Source organism: Olea europaea, chromosome 10, assembly GCF_002742605.1.
Source record: "Olea europaea var. sylvestris chromosome 10, O_europaea_v1, whole genome shotgun sequence".
Taxonomy (NCBI): Eukaryota; Viridiplantae; Streptophyta; class Magnoliopsida; order Lamiales; family Oleaceae; genus Olea; species Olea europaea.
Genome location: NC_036246.1, coordinates 13,024,436 through 13,046,865, shown reverse-complemented (window position 1 = coordinate 13,046,865; position 22,430 = coordinate 13,024,436). Strand labels below are relative to the sequence as shown.

The window sequence follows — 22,430 nt, the reverse complement described above, 5'->3', positions numbered from 1 at the left end:
TGACAATAGGGCACATGTTTAAAATGCCCTTGTAGACTCCATCAGTCGAGTTATAAAGACTACGAACAGAAATTTCGCAATGAGAATTTTTTTTTTCAAGCAATGATTAGTGCAATGCCCCTTATTAAATATTTATTCTCAAAATCGACCCTAACTTAAGATTTTCACATAATTTTCTTCTTATTAGCTTTGGACAATCTATACAATATTTAATACACATGGAATTCACATTCATCTCAATGTCTTCCTACAACAACTCGACCACCTCCAAACTATCCTAGAATTGGTTTAAGGATGGATAATTTAGTAGTTGTTTGAATTTACATCTAAAGTCCACTATTTTTTTCAACATATTCAAATTTTGAATCTAATTAATCCTTTTATGGTGCAAAATGTAAATCTTGTGTGCAAAAATATCAAATTTCAAATGTAACTTTTTCACTATTTATAATCTAAAACATAATTCCAAATATATGCATCATAATAAGCAAATTTATCTAACACACACAAGTACACAAAAACAAAAACAAAGCTAAAAATATTTTTTTTCAAATTTTCAATTTTTTCACGTGAATAAGCACACAAAATAGTAAAAACAAATAAAAGCTCGATATTTTTTTCACCGTCAAACTTATAACAGATATTGCCTCAATGTCTAAAAATATAACAAGTAATATGTAAAAATTAAAGGCAAAGAATGAAACTAAGTACTCCCCAAATGTAAATCTGTAGGTGTTGGATGAACTGACACGAAAGTGCTGCAACATTTGCTATATATTTTTCTTTGTCCAATATGTTCAAATGTCATATTCCTTAAAAAAAAAATAATAAGTAAGAAAAATTAGTCATAACATGTAACACTTTATAATAAGCTCAAAACACACTCTAAAGGAAAATATGGGGATGGAGATACCATGTACTACTAAAAAGAATATAAAATTATTAATTTGTTATCTAAAAAGCAAAAGAAATAAAACAGAAAAAATTATGAGGCGACTTCCAATAAATGCTTGTTTATAGTCTAATGCTTGACTTTATTGTTTTGGCTATTTATGGTGGCTTGAAAAAAAAGTTTCTAGCCTTGCATCGTGATGCGAATGTCGTAGCAACTTAGACTACAAAACCCACAACTAGATTGATGCGGAATCCAAGAATGCCAATTGATAACCAATTTGGATTTGAACCCAACAAGGTAAAACAAAGAACCCAAGGATAACGGTGATGCAATGGATTCCTTGCTTACAAATTGAAGAACCCACGATCCGATGTTGAACGCCACAAGGAATTATCCTTAATAAATTCTAAATTATTGTTCAAAAAAGAACAAATTGGAAGAAAGCAAAAGTCTCTCTTGAATTCAATAATAATTGCCAAAAAAAGTCATTTACAATGTAATGGAGAGAGTATTTATACTAAAGCTAAAAACTTAGCTAAAATCATGCAAAATCGTCAAAATATGGAAAGAAGTCTAATTGATATCAAATTCTAACAAAATAAGAAAATTTGAGGAAAAAGAAAAATTCTGTCGAATTTTTGTGCCATGCGGCCGCATGGTACATTTCCATGCGGTCGTATGGAAGAAATTGTCACCCCTCGAGAAAACCCTACATGGATCTATACGGCCGCACCACTTTAAAACCATGCGATCGTATGGTTGTTACTTTGGCCTCCGTCTTCGTCCGCTTGTATTGAGTTGATCCACTTTAATTCGGCTTTCGACCTGAACACGAAACTTGTCCCATTTTGAGTTCCAAACATCGTCCCATCAAAGGTTTCTTAAACAAGCAATCTCATCGCTTGTTTCACTTGATTTGCTCTCGATCACGTCATCGGTCCGCCTTCAATAATCAACGAGTCGAACTCGTCGTCTTCAAACTTGATTCTTGGATCACATCATCCCCTCCCTTTTCAAAAGGATTCGTCCTCGAATCTGCACCTGCATTGAAAAGGGATAGATCAGCAATGTTAAATGTAGCCGATACATTATAGTCACCTGGCAGGTCCACTTTGTAGGCATTATCGTTAATCTTCTCGGTGACTTGGAAAGGACCATCTCCCCGCGGTTGCAATTTGGACTTTCACTGCTCCGAAAAATGTTCCTTCCTGAAATGCATCCATACCCAATCTTCAGGTTCAAATGTCACACGCTTTCGCTCTTTGTTTGCCTTTGACGCGATGAGCTTGTTCTTCTCTTCAATTTGCGTACAAACCTTCTCATGAAGTGCCTTCATCATCTCAGCTTTCCTCTTACCATCCATGCTACCTCGTTCATTCACAGGCAAAGGAAATAAATCTAATGGAGTTAGTGGATTAAAATCATACACAATTTCAAAAGGTGAATAAGAAGTAGTCAAATGTACAGCACGATTATAAGCAAACTCAATAAATGACAAGCAATATCCCCAATTCCTTAAGTTCTTATTAATCACTATTCGAAGCAATTAAGTTATGGTCCTATTTACTACTTCAGTTTGACCATCCATTTGTGGGTGACAAGTTGTAGAAAATAACAATTTGGTTCCTAACTTATTCCACAAAACACACCAGAAATGACTCAAAAATTTAACATCTCGGTCCAACACAATACTTTTAGGGACTCCATGCAAACACACTATTTCCCTAAAGAATAAATTAGCAATGTTAGTGGCATCATCGATTTTGTGACATGGTATGAAGTGTGCTATTTTACTAAACCTATCAACCACTACAAAGATAGAATTCCGACCTTTCTTTGTTCTAGGTAACCCCAACACGAAATCCATAGAAATATCCACCCAAGGTTCACTAGGTACAGGTAAAGGTGTATACAAGCCATGAGGTAAAACTTTTTATTTAACATGTTTACAAGTTATGCACTTCTCACAAATCCGTTCTACGTCACTATGCATTTTAGGCCAATAAAAGTGTTCCACTAACATGTCTAAACTCTTTTGAATCCCAAAATGAACCATTAGACCCCCACTGTTTGCTTCCCTTACCAATAATTCACACATTGAACAATTTGGAATGCACAACTTATTCTCCCTAAACAAATATCCTTCATGTCTATAAAATTTGTCAACAGTCATTTTAGCACATGAATTATAAATTTTTGAGAAATCAACATTACTTTCATACATGCTATTAATATGCTCAAAACCAAGTAATTTTGCACATAAAGAGTTAAGAAGCACGTACCTTCGCGATAACGCATCTGCAACTATGTTTTCATTACCTTGCTTATACCTGATGACGTATGGAAACGTCTCTATGAACTCCATCCACCTCCCATGTCGCTTGTTCAACTTACCTTGACCCCGCAAGTGCTTTAGGGATTCATGATTGGTGTGTATCACGAAATCCTTAGGTCACAAGTAATGCTACCAAGTCTCCAATGCTCGAACAAGGGAATACAGCTTCTTGTCATACGTTGGGTAGTTTAGTGCAGCTCCACTCAACTTCTTGCTAAAGTAAGCAATAGGTCTCCTTTCCTGCATTAACACTGCTCCAATACCTATCCCTGATAAATCACACTCAATCTCAAACATTTTATCAAAGTTAGATAATGTCAAAACAGGTGTTTTACATAATTTATCCTTAATGGTATTAAATGCAAGTTCTTGTGTTCCCCTCAGTGAAAACCTACACTTTTCTTAACGATTTCAGTTAATGGTGTCGTGATTGTGCTAAAGTCTCTCACAAATTGCCTATAAAAACTAGCCAGACCATGGAAGCTCCTAACCTCAGTTATATTTTTAGGTATTGGCCATTCTTTAATAACTTTAATCTTTTCCTCATCCACTTCTACCCCATTAGCACTAACAACAAATTCTAGGAAAACAACTATATCCATGCAAAAAGTGCACTTTTTAAAATTAGCATACAATTGTTCATTTCTGAACACAACAAGCACGCACTTTAAATGTTTTCTTAACACAACAAGCACGCACTTTAAATGTTCTAAATGCTTGCCTAGATCTTTGATATAGATTAAAATGTTATCAAAGTAAACTACAACAAATTTTTCTATGAAAGCATGTAAAATATAATTCATTAAACGCATAAATGCGCTCGTGCATTTGTGAGACCAAATGGCATAACCAACCACTCATATAACTCATATTTAGTTTTAAATGTCGTTTTCCATTTATCACCCCCCTTCCCTGCGCATGTGAATTTGATGGTACCTGCTCTTAAAATCAATTTTACTAAAAACACAAGCACCATGAAATTCATCAAGCATATCATCTAATCTAGGAATAGGATGACGATACTTTACCGTAATGTTGTTGATAGCTCTGCAGTCCATGCACATTCGCCAAGTCCCATCCTTCTTTGGTACCAATAGAACAGGCACAGCACACGGGCTCATGCTCTCCCTCGCGTAACCTTTGCTCATCTATTCCTCCTCTTATCTCTGAAGCTCCTTCGTCTTCTCGAGATTGCGTCGGTAAGCTGGTCGGTTTGGAATGACAGCTCCGGGTATGAAGTCGATTTGGTGCTCGATCCCTCGAACTGGTGGCAATCCACTTGGCACCTCCTACGAAAACACATCTTCGAAATCCTGTCACAAAGATTTAACCACGTTAGGGAGGGAGGTGTTAGACTCCTTAAGGGAGAAGAGAGACTCCTTGTAAACTAACAACAACACTTGTCTCTTATCAGTCAAAGCCTTTTTTGATTCACTCCCCCTCGCAAAGAAGTTCACTTTTGGCTTTTCTATCCGTTCAGCTCACTCTTTTTCTCTTCGCTCAACTGACTCTTTTTCTCTCCTCTCATGTGGCCTCTCTCTTCCCCCCTTCCTGGCCACCTCGCTATTTTCTCTCTTACTCACAGGCTCACTATCTTTTCTCATTATGTAGATTCTCTCGCTCGCCTTTCTTCCTCATTTTTCAGTTTTATTTGGTCTTCATACACCTGAGCCGGTGTTAATGGCGCAAGAGTAATGGATCTCCCATCCTTGAAAAGCAATACCGGTTCCTATACCCATCACGTGTAACCTTCTTATCAAATTGTCAGGGTCTCCCCATTAGAATATGACCCGCTTGCATAGGAACCACATCACATACAACCTTATCACTATATCTCCCAATTGAGAAATTAATTAACACCCGTTTATTTACCCTAACTTCCCCACTCTCATTCAACCACTGCAATTTATAAGGCCTAGGGTGTCTCAATAATGCTAAATCCAATTTCTCAACTAAAGTTGTGCTAGCCACATTTGTGCAACTCCCACCATCAATAATCAAGTTACATACTTGATCGTGGATGTGGCACCGAGTATGGAATATATTTTCCCGCTGCTGGTTCAAATCACCTGTCTTGATTTGAGTGTTAAATGCTCGCCTCGAGACCAGCACCTTCCCAACGTCAAATTCCGTCTCATCTTCATCACCAACATCCTCCAATGCCGGCATGTCATTATACTCTCCTTCGCTCTCACTTACCACATCTCCATTGTCCCGCAACACCATGGTTCGTTTGTTAGGACACTGAGATGCAATGTGTCCCGTCCCCAAACACCTGAAACACTTGATATATCGGTTTCGTGATGGTTGTGGCTCCGATTTTAGCGCTGTCCTACTAGCACTTTCTTCTTTCCCCTTCTGTCACTCACTTCTTCTTCTGGCTACTGCTTCACTCCCCTTATTATTATCATCCCACTTCGACTTCCAATTTGGGTTAGAAGACGAAGTATTCACGTGCTGCCTCGCAGTCCCTTTCATCTTCATTTGTTTCTCCACCTTCATGACTACATGCAACATGTCCTCTAGCTCTACGTAATGCTGCAATTCCACTACATTAGATATTTCTCTATTTAAACGTTTAAGAACCGTGCCATGGTAGCTTTCCGATCCTCCACCACATTTACCCTGATCATGAGTATTTCCATTTCCTTATGATAGTCCTCTACGCTCCTCGACCCTTGATACAGGCTCTGCAACTTCTGATGGATCTCCGTATAGTAGTGGTTAGGAACGAACCACTTCCTCATCAAGGCATTCAAATCCTCCCAAGTACTAATTAGTCTTCCCCCACACCATCGCTGTGTAGTAACCACTTGATCCCACCAGGTTAGTGCGTAATCAATGAACTCTAACACCACTAACTTCGTTTTCTTCTCCTCCGAATAATTATAGCACTCAAAAATTAATTCCACCTTCTTTTCCCACTCCAAGTACGCCTCTAGGTCACTCTTCCCCTTAAATTGAGGAATAGACATTTTGATATTGCCCATATTCCGATCCACCTCATCTCCGTGGTTATTCCTAACCCGTCGTTCAGGCCTACCATCTCTATTCCTGATCTGTCCCATTCTCACTTCTCCATACTCCTTATCATCCCATTCACTGTCCAAATCAAATGCTTCCCGTTCTATCCTATGCTCCCGCCTCTCCGGCCTCCTGGCATTAGATACCTCTGCCTGTGGCTCCCTACTAAGATTAGCCACTTATGTATCGATCCTCATCATCCAAACTTCCTACTTAGCCCACCAAGCATCTTGTTGATCCAACCTATCTCTAACAACCCCAAAAGTAAGTTCAAACCGCTGTATCAAATCCTCCGATGCATTGTTGTGATAGCCATGTCGACTTGAGTTGGAACCTTCTTGTTTAGACATTTTCTCAATTTCTGCCTTACCTAATTTCACTCGAAATCACACAATTGGCTTTTACACTCTAATGACCTCATCACTTTGCTTTTTACCACTCAATGCTTTCACCAAGAGCTTCCAAGAACAATAACGAACTCACCAGATTAAAACTTGCGGATTCAGCCCGAAACGTAAATCAAGAGGATAATTTTCAAGGGATTTGGAAACAAATGGAATGAAATTTGAATTGACTCACTAAATTTCAACGGATCAATTGCCGAAATTGAAAAATTGAAGAAAAAAAGAACTTTGGACTTTAGGAATTTGAATGTGAACTTGTTGGTAGCAAATCAAACAATTAATAATTTTTTTTACATGAACAGTAACTCTTTTTTTTTAATATCCGGATGAACAGTAACATTTTTTTTATACAAAAGATTATACTACCAACGAAAAATACGGATTGAAGGAATGAATTGAAGAATGATTCAAGAACAAGGAAGAAACTTGGAAATCAAGAAAACTATAACACAAACAAGAAAATTAAAGATAGAACTTGATTAAATTGGGACCAAAGCTCTGATTCTAACTGATGCGAACCCCGTAGCAACTTAGACTACGAAACTCACAACTAGATTGATACGGAACCCAAGAATACAATTGATAACCAGTTTGGATTTGAACCCAACAAGATGAAACAAAAAACCCAAAGATAACGGTAATATAATTGACCCCTTGCTTACAAATAAAAGAACCCACAATCCGATGTTGAACGCCACAAGGAGTTATCCTTGATAAGTTCTAAATTATTGTTCAAAGAAGAACAAATTGAAAGAAAGCAAAAGCCTCTCTTGAATTCAATAATAATTGCCCAAAAAAGTCATTTACAATGTAGTGGAGAAAGTATTTATACTAAAGCTAAAAACCTAGCTAAAATTGTGCAAAATCATCAAAATATGGAAAGAAGTTTAATTGATATCAAATTCTAACAAAATAAGGAAATTCGTAGAAAAAGGAAAATTCTACCGAATTTTTGTACCATGCGGTCGCATGGAAGAAACTGCCGCCTCTCGAGAAAACCTTGCATGGGTCTGTGCGGCCACACCACTTTAAAACCATGCGGCCGCATGGTTGTTACTTTGGCCTCTGTCTTCGTCTGCTTGTATTGAGTTGATCCACTTTGATTCGACTTTCGACCCGAACACGAAATTTGTCCCATTTTGAGTCTCGAACACCATCCCATCAATGGTTTCTTAAACAAGCAATTTCATCGCTTGTTTTACTTGCTTTGCTCTCGATCGTGTCATCGATTCGCCTTCGATAATCAACGGGTCTCAACTCGAACTCGCCATCTTCAAGCTTGATTCTTGGATCACATCACATCGTCTGCATTGGCAATTGTTCTTTAATTCATCTTTGAGCCTCCAAATTATAAGATTTCTATTGTTATCCTCAACAATGGCAACAAAAACTTGTTCGATAAAATCTCACAAGTTTAGGAAATCGTTGACAAGTAATAAATTAAGTAAGTTGAGACTTATCGTCCTACGGAGTAATAAAATTCTATAGGGAATAAAATTCAATTCAAGTTTACTAGTTATGTATTGAATTCAAATTATATAAACAAAAGAGAATTTGATTTTATTTATGTTAAATTAATATTAGAAAGGGTAAGTAACACAAAACATCCATACTTTTTCATTTTGATATTTTTATCCATATTTCCACATTTCATTGCGCAAAATGTAATTTTCATCTACTTTTTCAATAAAAAGATGATTTTACCCCATATTCAAATAAAACAAAAGGAAAGAATAGAAAAATAAAGAGCTAATTGCAACTATAACTCCAAATTTTTGAAAAATAAAAAATCAATCACAAATATATACTTAGAAATAAAAAAAAAAAAAATGAAAGAAGAAAAACACCACCCTTCCTCTTTAGTGGAGCGATCGATGGTCCATACTCAAAAACCACTCACCGCCGCATAAATCGCCAAAAAATGCTCCCTAGGCTGACCTTCACCTGCCACTTCCTATGGTACTGACGTCTCATCCCTTTTCCAACCCGTCTGCAGCCACAATCATCACAATTTCTCATATACCACTTCTACCACCTGCCCAGCCCATACAACTAGCCTCAAACAATGCTGCCTCTTCCCAATCTCTCACTATATCCACCATGATTGCCACCGTAAACACCACTTATCCAACAAACCCACACCAATCGTTCCCCATCACCAACTCTGCTGCTCATCATCACCAATTCCCATTGCCCGTCACCTTTTAACACCATTAGCCACCACAGGCCATTGTTTCATAGCCTTACATAACCACCCCACCCAACCACCTATCACCACAACAAGTCCACAAATTCGCTTGTCGTCACCATCTTCCTTGTAAACCCCGATCGCCCAACTCAGTTTAGTACCAAACTTTGAATCACAATCGTCGTCTTCTGATACCTCTATGCTTTAAGGTCTGCTGCAACTACAACACGGTCCTTTGCGAGATTTGGCGTTAATTGAGGATAGGTTAATTGCGTCGTCGTTATATACCGACAATACAGTGATGTCGGTGAAATCTTAAGAAGCCGAGTGTTTGGTGGATTTTCGAGAAGAATGTGCAGAAAAGAGTAGCAAAACCTTGGAGTGAAGAGGAACACAAGTAATGTATCCTGGAGTTATAGTTGTGATTATTATTATTATTATTATTATTTTTTTTTTTACTTTAGATTTTTAAGTATATATTTGTGACTAATTTGTAATTTTTCGAAAATTTGGGGTTATAGTTACAATTAGTTCTTTATTTTTCTATTCTTTATTTTTATTTTTATTTTGAATAGGGGGTAAAATCATATTTTTATTGGAAAAATGGATGAAAATGACATTTTGCACAATGAAAGGTGAAAATAGGAGTAAAAATGTCAAAAATGAAAGATAGGGATGTTCTGCAGAATAAAATTGAAAAGTATGGACGTTTTGTACTATTTAGCATTTGTAAAATTGCACCATTGGTTCTAAATTTATTGTTCCTGTAGCAAGATGATATTAACCTTTTAAAAGAAGAAAGTTGGTCCCCACCTTTTATTATAGATGCAAATTCAGTTACTAATGGTGGAAACCATGCTGTTGAAACCTCACTTCAAAGTTCAATTTTATGGGCTCCAACTCAAGTTGGGGAGCAAATCTAGTTTATAAAATTATAGATACCAAGGTCACTCGAGGATTTACCATAGGTTTGAATGGTTCCCATCATTAGAAGAGACCGAACGTTTTAGAGGGTTTTCTATGCTTAGTGGCGGAGTTAGGACTTGAATTCAATGGACACCTAATTCGATTATGAAAAAAATTTGAATCACAAAAAATTTAGCTCCTATTTGGTGCAGATTAAAATTGTATTTTTATTAGATTTTAATAAAAACAGATGAAATGTGTGGTTGAAAAGTTATGGATCATATAAAATCGTGCTTAAAATTAGTTTTTGACTTGGACTTAAATTAAAATTTGAAAATTAATTTCTATCGGATAGGAGCTTAATATTAAAAATAAAAAATCCCTTTTTTTTTTCGAATTCTCAAATTTCAGTTGGGGCGAGTAGGTGTGCTATTATCATAAAATGTTTAAAACAATTTGTTGAGTTTTTAAGGTTAAGAATCTGTGGGTAATACAAATAGCCCATAGATTGCAGTTGCCACCCAATTAACAGTCTGAAAAGCTGGAGCAAAGGATACTTTACATATGATTATGCGCTGTCCAACTTATAATTCGTAAAAAGGCCTTGGATAATTATTGTTAGGTCTAAAAGCCTACAAAACAGAATTTGTTAAGTTGAAATATATATATATATATATTTTTTTTTTTTTTTTTTTTTTCCCTTTCTACATTAACATTCTAAAGGAAAATTTAGAGAACCTTAAGTTTAGATGGACAGGGTTCAACTTGTGCTTATGGTTCAACTGACCTCCAATACTCTGGTCCGTTTGATTGTAAAAGTAGAAAAAGCAAACCAATTTCATGTAAATTGAGAAGGAAAAAATCACCAAAACCATAAGAATTCGATTTTCATAGAATATGTCAAAAACATGCTTTAAGTATTTGTAACTTGGAATTCAAACTCCATTTCCACTTTCATATCAAACAGTTAAAGTAGAAAACAAATTCCGTGGATGTGACATTTTCCATGAAATTCGTTGCAATCAAACGGACTATAAATTACAAACACAACGAAGAAAAAGGTTGGGTTCAATTCTTTGGCATGTTAATGATGGTAATAAATTTTATTAATGAATGAGCATATTCAAAGTTTAAACGAATTAATGAAAATCAATATTCTTTTAATAAATAAAGAGAAAGATTCTACATTTATAGAATTACATATAACTACAAGAAGAAATTCACGTTAATCGTTATTAGAAAACTAAAATTAGAGGATCCTCTTTATATCACGGAGAATATTTTTGGAATTATTTAAATATGTTTCGTTTATATAATTTTCCCTTAAGTCGCTTTATTTTATACATTTGTTGAAAGACTAAATCAAATGAAGGAGATGATTAAACATGATAACAGGAAAGTTTTGTATTTGAGTCTTGCCATTAAAATTTATTAAAACTGTGCAAGTATTAGAACTCAAATAGTTAAAAATTTTAAATGAACAACGTGTCCTATTTTATTTTAGCAAAGGATTTAATTGACTTTCTCAGGGATTGAAATTAGTCACCTTGGAATTTACTTAAAGACAAAACAAGCTATTATTTTTCGTAAGTAGCAAAATCTTGAGAAAACCACAACATGATCAACAATGTATAGGCAAGTTATTGTTCATTGGCCTGCTGAGGCACATTCCACGATTTACCTACTTCACGATACTCCAGGGACGAGACGGTGAGGGCCCTCAAAGTTGGAGTTCAACCTTTTTTCACAACATGATCAAATTCTGTGGTGGTCAAAATTTCCCCTAAAATCAAGTAAATACCATATAGCTAAGGTTCATTTAATGAACCTTAAAATTTTCAACTGTCAAGTCTTCTATGCCATGTGATTACCTGAAAATATTAAGATTTATTCCATCATCTACACTATTATCATCAAGGAATTTTGATTTTAATGTACGTTAAACATTACAATAACACACATTTTTGTGTTAGAATTTTGAATTATGCGAGATGTTGTGGATGTTATTAAGTCAATCTTTGGACTCTACTCGATTACTTAACAGATCAATTGATTTTAACTCTTCTAGGAGAAATCATCCGGCTTAACTCATTCTGGGGTTGGTCCAAAATCATTCTCCAACGTGAATATAAATTTTAACGAAATATTAACATCAAAATTAATAATTAATTTTAATCACATACTACACATGGCTCACAATTACTATTCAATTTTTCACCAATTATTTATAATGAGACACATCATTCGTTTTTACCAAAATCAACTTTTTAACTCTCCAAACAAACAAATAAAAATATTCTTCAATCTTTTTCGGTCGAGTCTATCGCACCGGGCTTGCGTAGTGCGATTTACCTGGCTAGCGTGGTTTGCAGGCTATTATGTCAGCCTGAGAGTTTACCCAGTACGTACCCAAAGGGTAGCGACAAAGGGTTTCCCTGTTGTTAAAAAAAATAAAAAATAAAAAAATTCCTCAGTTCAGAACACAAGTTAAAGGATAAACAAAAATATTTTATTTCCCTACGTAGATTTCAATCTCCATTGTTTAGCCCCCTTTTGGCTCCCATTAAATTTAATTTAATTTTTCTCTCTCCTATTTTCAATCACACAATCTTTCATAAAATAATATTACACGTAAATCAAATTTATTTTTTCAACCACTCATTTTAAAAAAATATATTATTCCATCTATTTTAATATGGAAAAAATGGGGGCAAAAAAGGGTGCTTAGCTTTAAGATTATTTGAACACATTTAATTTATATATTGCGCCACAATCAATGTGCATTCTTTACATAATACAACAACTGTACAAGTACCATTTATTTTGAAGAGGCACTTATCATAAAACAAATATTATTTATATCTATAAACTAAATTGTACATCGGCAAACCTTTTAAACTTTAGAAAAAGTCGATAATCGATATAGCATTATAAAAGGTAATGATCTTAAGATCTAAGTCTCATGATCAAACAATTAGATCCCTTTTGTAACGGGACCGCATCTTGTTTTTGGTTTACATAGAACACGTTCAAGGTGTTAAGTTCTTTCGTTTGACATTTATCATACTTTGTCGTGCTTTGCTCACAAGGTTTGATTCGTTTACAAATGAATCTAGCAACATCGCAAAAAGAAGCCCAGCCCCTAATCAAACTTTAGAAGAATTTTTTTAAATTAAATTACACTCGAGAAGACATGACGAAGTTCAATGGGAATAAACAAATTAATCCACTATATAACAATTTTAATGAGGTGGTCGCTTAATATATATTTGAATAGTAAGTTGATATTTAATATTTTATCATAATGCACAAATAATTCTTGAAAATATAAAGCATCCAAATATCTATTACATTGTCATATGACCATAGAAAACATACAGTCGTTTGTTTGGTAGATTTAAAATTTAAATCAAAGTCAAAAATTAATTTTAATCATATATTTCATGTAATTCACAACTTTTTATACATATATTTAATCAATTTTTATTAAAAATCTAATTTTAATTTTCACTGAAAAAGGCATATTGCATCAAAATTTTGGGCACAGTACAATTAAAACATATATATAACTTTGAAAAGATCGTGTAACGATTTAACGATGGTTGTGGGCCTTAAAGGTCAAAACCTCTTTATTCAATAAAATATTTAAAGAGAGGAAAAAACCAATTATTAACGAGACACACGTCATCACGATACCTCCTAAAAGTAATTATTAACAATTAATATTTCCTTAATTATTCGAATCTCTTCTGTGTCTTCGTGCACCTATGTACTTCTTTAAGCATGGTTATTTTAAGCGATATTTATTAAAATTTAAGTCAAATTCAATAATTAATTAAAATCAGTTATTTTATTAATTTTACAATTTCTCAAACACATATTTCATAAATTCTTATCAAAATCTAATTTTGATCCTCATCAAACAAGGGCTAAACTCGACTGGATTAAACTAAAAACTATTGATAAAATTATGTGTTATCATATATATATATATATATATATATATATATATATATTGGTAGAATAAAAAGCAATTTTTTTTTTTAAAGTAAAATGGAGGGCCTATATTTCATCTTCTTTTATCGTCCTTAATTTCATTCAATACATGTCAAAAGGTACAATAAGCATCTCGAATCGATTTTATGGATGGTTCGTCTTTCGAGAATTTTATAACAGATTATGGGGAAAAATATTGAAATAGAATAAAAATTCAACTATGTAGGTAGAACCAAGAGCTAAACAAGAATGACATGATTTCAAATTTTAATCAAAACAAATTGAATTTTAATTGAAATCGGACCTACTCAACATGTTTAGTGCAGTTCTTGTTTAGTTTGTGTGATTCTTCATAACTTCAATTTAAAAAAATTGACAAGAATTTTCCAAAATGCTTAACATACAAAATCGACACAATTAAAAAAAATTATACTTATTATTTATATAATCACACGTCGAATTCAACGTTGAGAACGTGCCAATTATTACTATTTTTATTTATTCTATTTTAATTATAATTATTACTCCTTCCGTCTCATAAAGATAGTTATATTTTCATTTTTCGTCTGTTCCAAATTATAGTCATATTTTTTATTTGAAACTGTAACTAATAGATTAATTTATTAATATGTACCTATTTAATTTGCTTTGTTATCACAAATATAATTTAACTATTTTGAATATTGACTTTATTAATATAGGAATATATTAAAAAAATAATAGTAAAATTTATTTTTTCAACTATATTAACTAAATTTTTTTAATTCGTGTGAAAAAATGAAATAAGGCTATCTTTATGTGATTGTTTGGGAGGGATTTTGTTAATTGATTTTTTCATCGTTAGAGATAAAGTGTATCTTACCTATGAGAGAAAAAATCAAAATAAAGGCTGAAATAATAAAATAATAATTAAAAAATTAATTTTAATTGACTTTTAAATTATACCAAACACGCTCTATATCTCTGCGACAGTGTTCTCTTTCGATTATAATTGTTACTATAAATTGAACATCGAACTGCGCCGTACCAAATGGACAATAGGCTTGTGGGCCCGTCGGAAGGCCTTGACACTGTTACGTACAACAAAGCACACTTCGAACCTGGGGGTTCTTTATAAGGCCAACTGTTTCTACGTGGGCAATTAAAATATTCTAAAATGGGCCCTTTTGGGCTAATAAAATATTACAAAGGCCGCCCGTTTGCTGTTAAATGGGGCCCAGCTCAACAGAGAGTAAATGAAATGCCACGTCAGCTATCGACTCTGACGTGGATAACTGTTATCTTTGAAGTTAGCGCCGATAACTGTGCCACGCCATTAGAAATGTGGGTCCCATCAACTTCATTTCACTTCCAGCCGTCTAGCACGGATAGGACCGACGGGGCTTTCTTCGTCTAAATTAATTTCTAAATCTTGGTGCCATATCATCAATGTTGTGGACGTTTTCACATTGGAAAATGTCAAAGTGCCCAAATTTTGATGATCGAATGGGTGATCGATCCTCACATGGAACATGGATCCCGCGTTAATAAAATAATGTCCGACCGTCGAGGTGTGAGTGTTCGATTATCTCACATGACAACAATTGTATTTGTGTAGCATGGTCATTTCACATTTCTCAATTGGCATTTGACAGAATTCAAAAATAGAGAACATGTGTCACACATTCATTAGACAGTTAAAAAAAGCCATACAAGTGTTGACACGCGGCACCTATTTTTAAATTATGTCAATTATCCCTGTCTAAGTAGCTAAATTGATTGAGTTTTACAATGTGTAGCTTGAGATTAAGAGCAAGTTTGAACCTCATCTTTTTCCTTCATTTTTTTTTTTTGACAAAAATGTATTTTTAAATAGTGATTTGATAGAGAATGCGTGATTGAAAAATAATAAAAAAAAATTGTATTTGCGTGTAATATTATTTTATTGAAGAATGTATAATTAAAAATAAGAGAAAAATGTATTTTGAAAATAATATGGACTAAACAAGAGTTAAATCTTGGTGCCATGTCATCAATGTTGTGGGACCTATTCTGTTTTGAGCTTTACAATGTGTAGCTAAAGATTAGAGATTTGCCACAAATACAGGGGAAGGGATGGAGTCGAGGTGGCGCGATCTCAGCCCTTGATTTGCATTTTTAAAATTCAGATCAAGGGTCGAGATCACGCCACCTCGGCCCTGTCCCCTCCCCCTGTCTTTTAAGCATTTTTATTTTGATTAAGTGCATGTTTGAACCTCTTATTTTATTTTATTTTTTTTTAAATGCTTTTTGGAATTTTTGATTGATGTATAATGTGTTATTAAAAAATAAGAAATTTTTTTAAATTTGAGTGTAATATTATTTTATAGAAAAATGTGTGATTGAAAAGAAGAAAGAAAAATATATTTTGAAAATAATGAATGCTAAATTAGAGGACCCACCAATTATTTGAGGTCCGGACTATTATTTCTTTACTTTTGGGAGTGACCTCTAGCAATTTTGTCAAGGATGGAGATTTGTTGTTTCCACGACGCTGTACTCGATAGAATTTTGGCACTTTATTTGAGAAACGACAAAAATATGTGAAACTTCACTAAAATTTTGACACCTCAAACGCGTCAAAATTTTAATGAAAAGGGTCATTACAAGTACGATAGATTTGTCTTTATACAATATTCAAAAATTGTATCGACTAAAGTTTCAAACGTTAAAAAAAAGGTTGAAATATTGACTCAAAAAAAAGTAGCTTAATCCCAATTTGGTGTTGGTTAAAATCTTGATTTCCGAATGACTTTTTGTAGGGTTGGGCAAATCTCCCGAACCGAACCCGACGGTTCTTGTCAAATTAAATACCCGAATGGGTATCTGAATTGAGAATCGACGGGAATGATTCGGTTCTCGGTTCTAGATCAAGAACGGAAGAACCGAATAAGAATTGAATCTTTCTATTTTTTTTTAATATTGAGTAAATCAAATTATTTTAATTTTAATTTTTTCTAAACAAATTAAAAATTTCTAAATCCAAATTTTTGGCTCAATAATTTGTTTTATTTCTAATTTTTTAATTTTTGGCCAAATTACCCATTTCATTGTTTCATTTATTAGCCCAACAAGATACAAATCACTAAATAACCCTAAACACCTACACTAAAGTGCATAACGTTGTCTCGACTCTCGCACTCACTCTCCCAGCCTCGCTAACATTCCAAAACCTATACAATCGTCAGTCGACGCTGTGACCTCCGCCGATCGAAACTTTGACTGTAGCGATCATTTAAACAAGGTAGTCTACTAGTCTCTGATATTCCAAAGCCACTGAATGTATCATTAGTTGTATTTATATAATATTGTTATAAATGTTAAAAAATTTAATTATAGTACAGAACCGAACGGAACCGAACCGAACGGTTCCATAATTATATTTGGACCCGACGGTTCCATTTACTAGATACTCAAAAATTTTGGTTCGATTCGATTCTCCTTAGAACCGAAACGAACCGACCCGCGTCCACCCCTGACTTTTTGAACATGTTTTAGAATTTCAATTTTTGAATGCAAATGTACTAGTTTCAAAATTGCGATTTCGAATTTTTCTGAGTGAATTGACTCGGTTGGTTCAATTTTAACAGCAACTTGAAATTGATATAATTTGACACGAAAAATAAGGCATTGAATAAAGAAAAGAGACTCTATACGATTTAAGATAAATTTATGAGGTAGCTTTGTGCTTGTAACTTTTGTGAAAGTAGCTGCCATGTTAAGATTTGAATTATGAATTCTCCTTTGTACCCATTAGATGACAATTAGCTCACTTTTCTCTTGGGCTTGAAAACAATGGGAGCCTAAACAACTCGTTTAAAACTGTATAAGACTATATCTATTTGAATTGCTAGAGTGAGTTCAAGTATATTATACTAAAATCGGGATCCGTTTGATTGTAAGAAAGGAATTTGAGGGAAAAGAATACGAATTTCAGGGAATTGAATTGCCTAGAATTTGTTTTACTGATAATTATCAATTAAATGTGTTTGATTGCTATAATTTTTTACCTGAAAAATATTGAAATTTTGGATCTTTTGGTGTTCATTTGACTTTGTTTTTTATGAAAATTGTCAAGTAATTGATAGATTTTTTTTACAATTATGGATAGAATTTATTTTCATTGCAAAATAAAAAATAAAAAAACCTGAAAAATCCAATTCTCACCAAAACCAAAGGAATTGAAATTTTTTCATAACCAAGAAAATGCTATCACGTGAGGGAAAAGTGGGAAAGTAATTCCACGGAAAATTGTGCTTTCAAACAGTCCCTCAAAGTTTCTTACTTTCTTTGCCTGGATTCAAATTCTTTTTATTATTATTCTGGAAATTTACTTAAATTCAAGAAAAATCACTTGATTTAATCAATAAACCACCTCAAATTTAACTATTCATTAAAACTAGTTATAAAATATAAACCAAATTTGAGTAATAGAAAATTCGACTCATTAGTACAATCATGAAGTCATGCAATATTTATAATGTCAAAGAAACAAAAGAAAATTTTCTATTCTTATATGCAGATGGTATAATGGGATTATGTTAGTCAAATTATCTGCACTTTGTTAGGACACAAATTTTCTCAAAACATTGAACAATGTCTATAAATGTTGTGATCCTTAAATCTTAGCAAGTGGGACACTTTTAAGTGTCAATATTAATGTTAAGGGGGAGTGCACTCGGGGCCCTTGGCCTCCTACTCACCCTTCAATAAATATCTTTACAATCTTTATACCATTATCAAAATCTTGCTACCTTGCAACCGACAAAACAATCACAAGTAATTGCTTGTTTTCTAGAATCATACTTTCATGCCAACGACACGTATCAACAGGTAATGTCGTACTAACAAGCGCGACGAGCTTTCTTTAAAATACAAATCGAACTTTGCGATAAGAATTAATGAAATAGAATATTTTCATAAATGAATACAATCATCATAATGTTGTACAGTAACGGTTAAAATTACCTGACTCCTACATGTAGGGTGCAAATGGCTAGTGATTTTGGGAGGTAGGGGTTTCTCTTTTGGCTGCTAGCCAAGGAATTTTAAAAGAAATGAAAGATGGGACAGTCTAGCACATGATTCATTGTATGTAGAATACTAAATTGTTGTACATAAGAAAATGCAAACTTATAATAATGTACCAAGAAGGAAAAAAAAAAAAAAGAGAAAAAAAAAGAAAAAAGCATCTCTAATATGAAAAAAGCCAAGCCAACTACCTTTAAAGAAAATATGGATTGATTTTACTTGTCTCTAACTCTTGCATGTGGAGGGTTTTGACTATCAACTTTGCGCACTAAAAAGGACGCCCACAATCCAACCACTCACTATCTATGAATAATTTGCTATTGTTCTTAGCAATGTTGTGTGGCTAGCCCTCCTTCAACACATCATAAGGACGTCATATTAAATACTGTCACGAATCAAATATAATTATTTACGAAAGTTTGCATGACTTATAGCTCGAGATGTTAATTTTGTCATGAAATGAAATGATCATCTCAGTCATCGTTATGTTGACTAACACTTCTAACAACTAGAAAAATGAGCATGTATGGATAAGCTTAAAAGGTGCTTAGAAGCGAAATTAAGCATGTATTTTTCAATAAAGATGTATAGATCATGTTCGCTGATTAACAAATATGTACAAAGACTTAATTTTAAGGATAATTCTAAGTGTACATAATTTGATTTATCAAATGATTTACTTACTCTCATAAGCACGTGAACCCCGCGTGAATAAAATAATCTCAACATGTGGTCCCCACCACCCTAATGTGAGTGTGTGTAAAGTTTACATCATTAGGTAAAAAAAATTAAGTACATTTAACATAGTCTAATTTTAATATATGAGGAAACATTTTCCGAATAAAGTAATTTAGCATGCTTTACCATTTAACTAATAGTGAATTGTGTGAATATTGACCAGGGTCCACCATAGTAGGCTCATGATGGCTATGCAAAGATGTTCTTGAAGACGAGTTTTATGTTTTAAATCTACCTATCAAGAATTCGATCAAAATGTGAAGACCGTGTTAAAACACTAAATTCGAGTGCTTCTACAAAAGATATCGACCCCTGATACTACTTTCAAGAGCTCGTATCGAATCCTATCAATATATTCAATTCAGCCATTTTATTAGCTTTCTAAATTATTAAAATCCGAAATAAATTTAATTACCATTTAGAACTCCTAGACTCTTCCATATCTATCCGCTGTAAATTTGCATTATTCTTTATCCAATCACAGGCATTTAATGAGCTACATCAACAGCAGTGTCTGTACAGTAATTATAGCAAAAATCAAGGGCTCTTTCGTACATCCAACATAATATAACCCAACCCCTCCAGCAGAATCAAATCCCCTTCCCTCACTAAATCATTTTCTTCCAAAAATTTCCACGTACAAAAAAATGTCTGCATGCTGCAAAATCCACAACATTGTACGGCTCCGTCAAATTTTACGGCGGTGGAGGAAGAAGGCAGCCGCCGCCACGTCCAGACGTATACCTTCCGACGTGCCGGCGGGCCACGTGGCAGTCAATGTTGGCGCCAGTTGTAAAAGATTTGTAGTCCGCGCGACGTACCTGAACCACCCCCTTTTCAAGAAACTGTTGGTTCGGGCCGAGGAAGAGTACGGGTTCACAAATACGGGCCCGTTGGTCATTCCTTGTGATGAGTCACTGTTTGAAGAAATTCTCCGTTACTTGGACGGTAAGAACGACTCGGCCCAATTTATGAGTTTTGAGGATTTTCATAGATACTGCCACGTAGGAATTCGGAGTAATCTTGAACTTTGGGCCGAGTCATGGCCGCTGCTTCATGGAGTTTCCGACTGATAATCGACGGGTTTGACTTGTCCGAGTTGGTTCACTTTAGCCATGACTCTAAAATTGAGTGTTTCGAGGTGGGTTTTTACTAATTGAGTTGGCGAGTATCGTTTCACTTTTCACCGAGTCACTGAATAATCGGGGTGAGTCAAGTCTATCTGCTCTGGAGAATATATTGGAGATGGCAAGTTGGTGGCGAGTTGCCGCCGGGTCGTCCCGGATTCGAATCGGAGTGGAGTCAACAAATGGGTATATACTAACTCTCTCAAATCATTTTCTTCCAAAAATTTCTACGTACAAAAAAATGTCTGCATGCTGTAAAATCCACAACATTGTACGGCTCCGTCAAATTTTACGGCGGTGGAGGAAGAAGGCAGCCGCCGCCACGTCCAGACGTATACCGTCCGACGTGCCGGCCGGCCACGTGGCAGTCAATGTTGGCGCCAGTTGTAAAAGATTTGTAGTCCTAGCGACGTACCTGAACCACCCCCTTTTCAAGAAACTGTTGGTTCGGGCCGAGGAAGAGTACGGGTTCACAAATACGGGCCCGTTGGCCATTCCTTGTGATGAGTCACTGTTTGAAGAAATTCTCCGTTACTTGGACGGTAAGAACGACTCGGCCCAACTTATGAGTTTTGAGGATTTTCATAGATACTACCACGTAGGAATTCGGAGTAATCTTGAACTTTGGGCCGAGTCACGGCCGCTTTTGCATGGAGTTTCCGACTGATAATCAACGGATTTGACTTGTCCGGGTTGGTTCACTTTAGCCATGACTCTAAAATTGAGTGTTTCGAGGTGGGTTTTTACTAATTGAGTTGGCGAGTATCGTTTCACTTTTCACCGAGTCACTGAATAATCGAGGTGAGTCAAATCTATCTGCTCTGGAGAATATAATGGAGATGGCAAGTTGGTGGCGAGTTGCCGCCGGGTCGTCCCGGATTCGAATCGGAGTGGAGTCAACAAATGGGTATATACTAATGTCAATTGCAACGTGATGATTTGAATAAAATGTTGTATTTACTTTGTTTAATATTAGAAAACAAGATAAACATAATCCAATTCTCCAGAATTCAGAATTAGAAAACGAGATAAATGTAAGCCGATTCTCCACAATCTAAAATAGTAAAGGTGTTTAATATATTTGGTAAGGTAAATTTCAACACGTAAAATGAGAGTTATAGCAGTGGTTGGTGTAACGGGCTTGGCCGTGGGGAGTTGTTACGAAAAAGCGAGAATAAGCAATAAAAAAAACTTAAAGGGCTTCTCTGGACCCCTTTAATTTTAAAAAGTGCATTATGGAATAGTGATTTATATTGAAATGTATGATTAAAAAAAAAAGAAAAGTTATTGATTTATGTGTAATATTATTTTAATGAAAAATATGTGATTGAAAATAAGTATTGTAAAAAAACAATATCTTAGAATGATTGATAAACAAAGACTAAGAACAAGAACACACGATATAAGGATTCGTTTGATTGTAAGAATGAAATTTGGATAGAAAGAAAAATGAATTCCATGGAATTGAATTGTTTATAACTTGTTTTATTGAGAATTGTCAATTAAATATAGACTTTTTGGTGTTCGTTTGACTTTATTTTTCGTGAAAATTATCAATAAACTGGATAGATTTTTGTACAATTGTGGATAGAATTTATTTCTATTGCCAAAATAATAAAAATAAAAACATGAAAAAGTAAATTCCCACCAAAACCATTTGAAAGGAATTCCACAAAATTAGGAAAACCGGTCACGTGGGGGAGGGTGGAAAATGAATTGCCGACAAAATTTGTATAATCAAACATCCAAAAAGGTGTAAAATAGAAAA

The 22,430-nt window shown here is 34.4% G+C and overlaps 2 protein-coding genes across 2 annotated transcripts; both read left to right on the top strand.

The window, feature by feature from the left end:
* The first annotated feature begins 20,097 nt into the window (after positions 1 to 20,097).
* Positions 20,098 to 20,851, top strand: LOC111401288 (auxin-induced protein 10A5-like). Its single transcript, XM_023028963.1, has one exon. It carries the CDS (start codon positions 20,183 to 20,185, stop codon positions 20,606 to 20,608), a length of 426 nt encoding a protein of 141 aa, XP_022884731.1. The 5' UTR covers positions 20,098 to 20,182; the 3' UTR covers positions 20,609 to 20,851.
* A 27-nt stretch (positions 20,852 to 20,878) lies between these two features.
* LOC111401287 (auxin-induced protein 10A5-like) lies at positions 20,879 to 21,632 on the top strand. The gene has a single exon (XM_023028962.1). The coding sequence runs from the start codon at positions 20,904 to 20,906 to the stop codon at positions 21,327 to 21,329; it is 426 nt and encodes a 141-aa protein (XP_022884730.1). The 5' UTR covers positions 20,879 to 20,903; the 3' UTR covers positions 21,330 to 21,632.
* The last annotated feature ends 798 nt before the right edge of the window (positions 21,633 to 22,430 follow it).

Coding starts and splice junctions, on each gene's coding strand:
- LOC111401288 (XM_023028963.1), top strand. CDS start 20,183: ATGTCTGCATGCTGCAAAATCCACAACATTGTACGGCTCCGTCAAATT.
- LOC111401287 (XM_023028962.1), top strand. CDS start 20,904: ATGTCTGCATGCTGTAAAATCCACAACATTGTACGGCTCCGTCAAATT.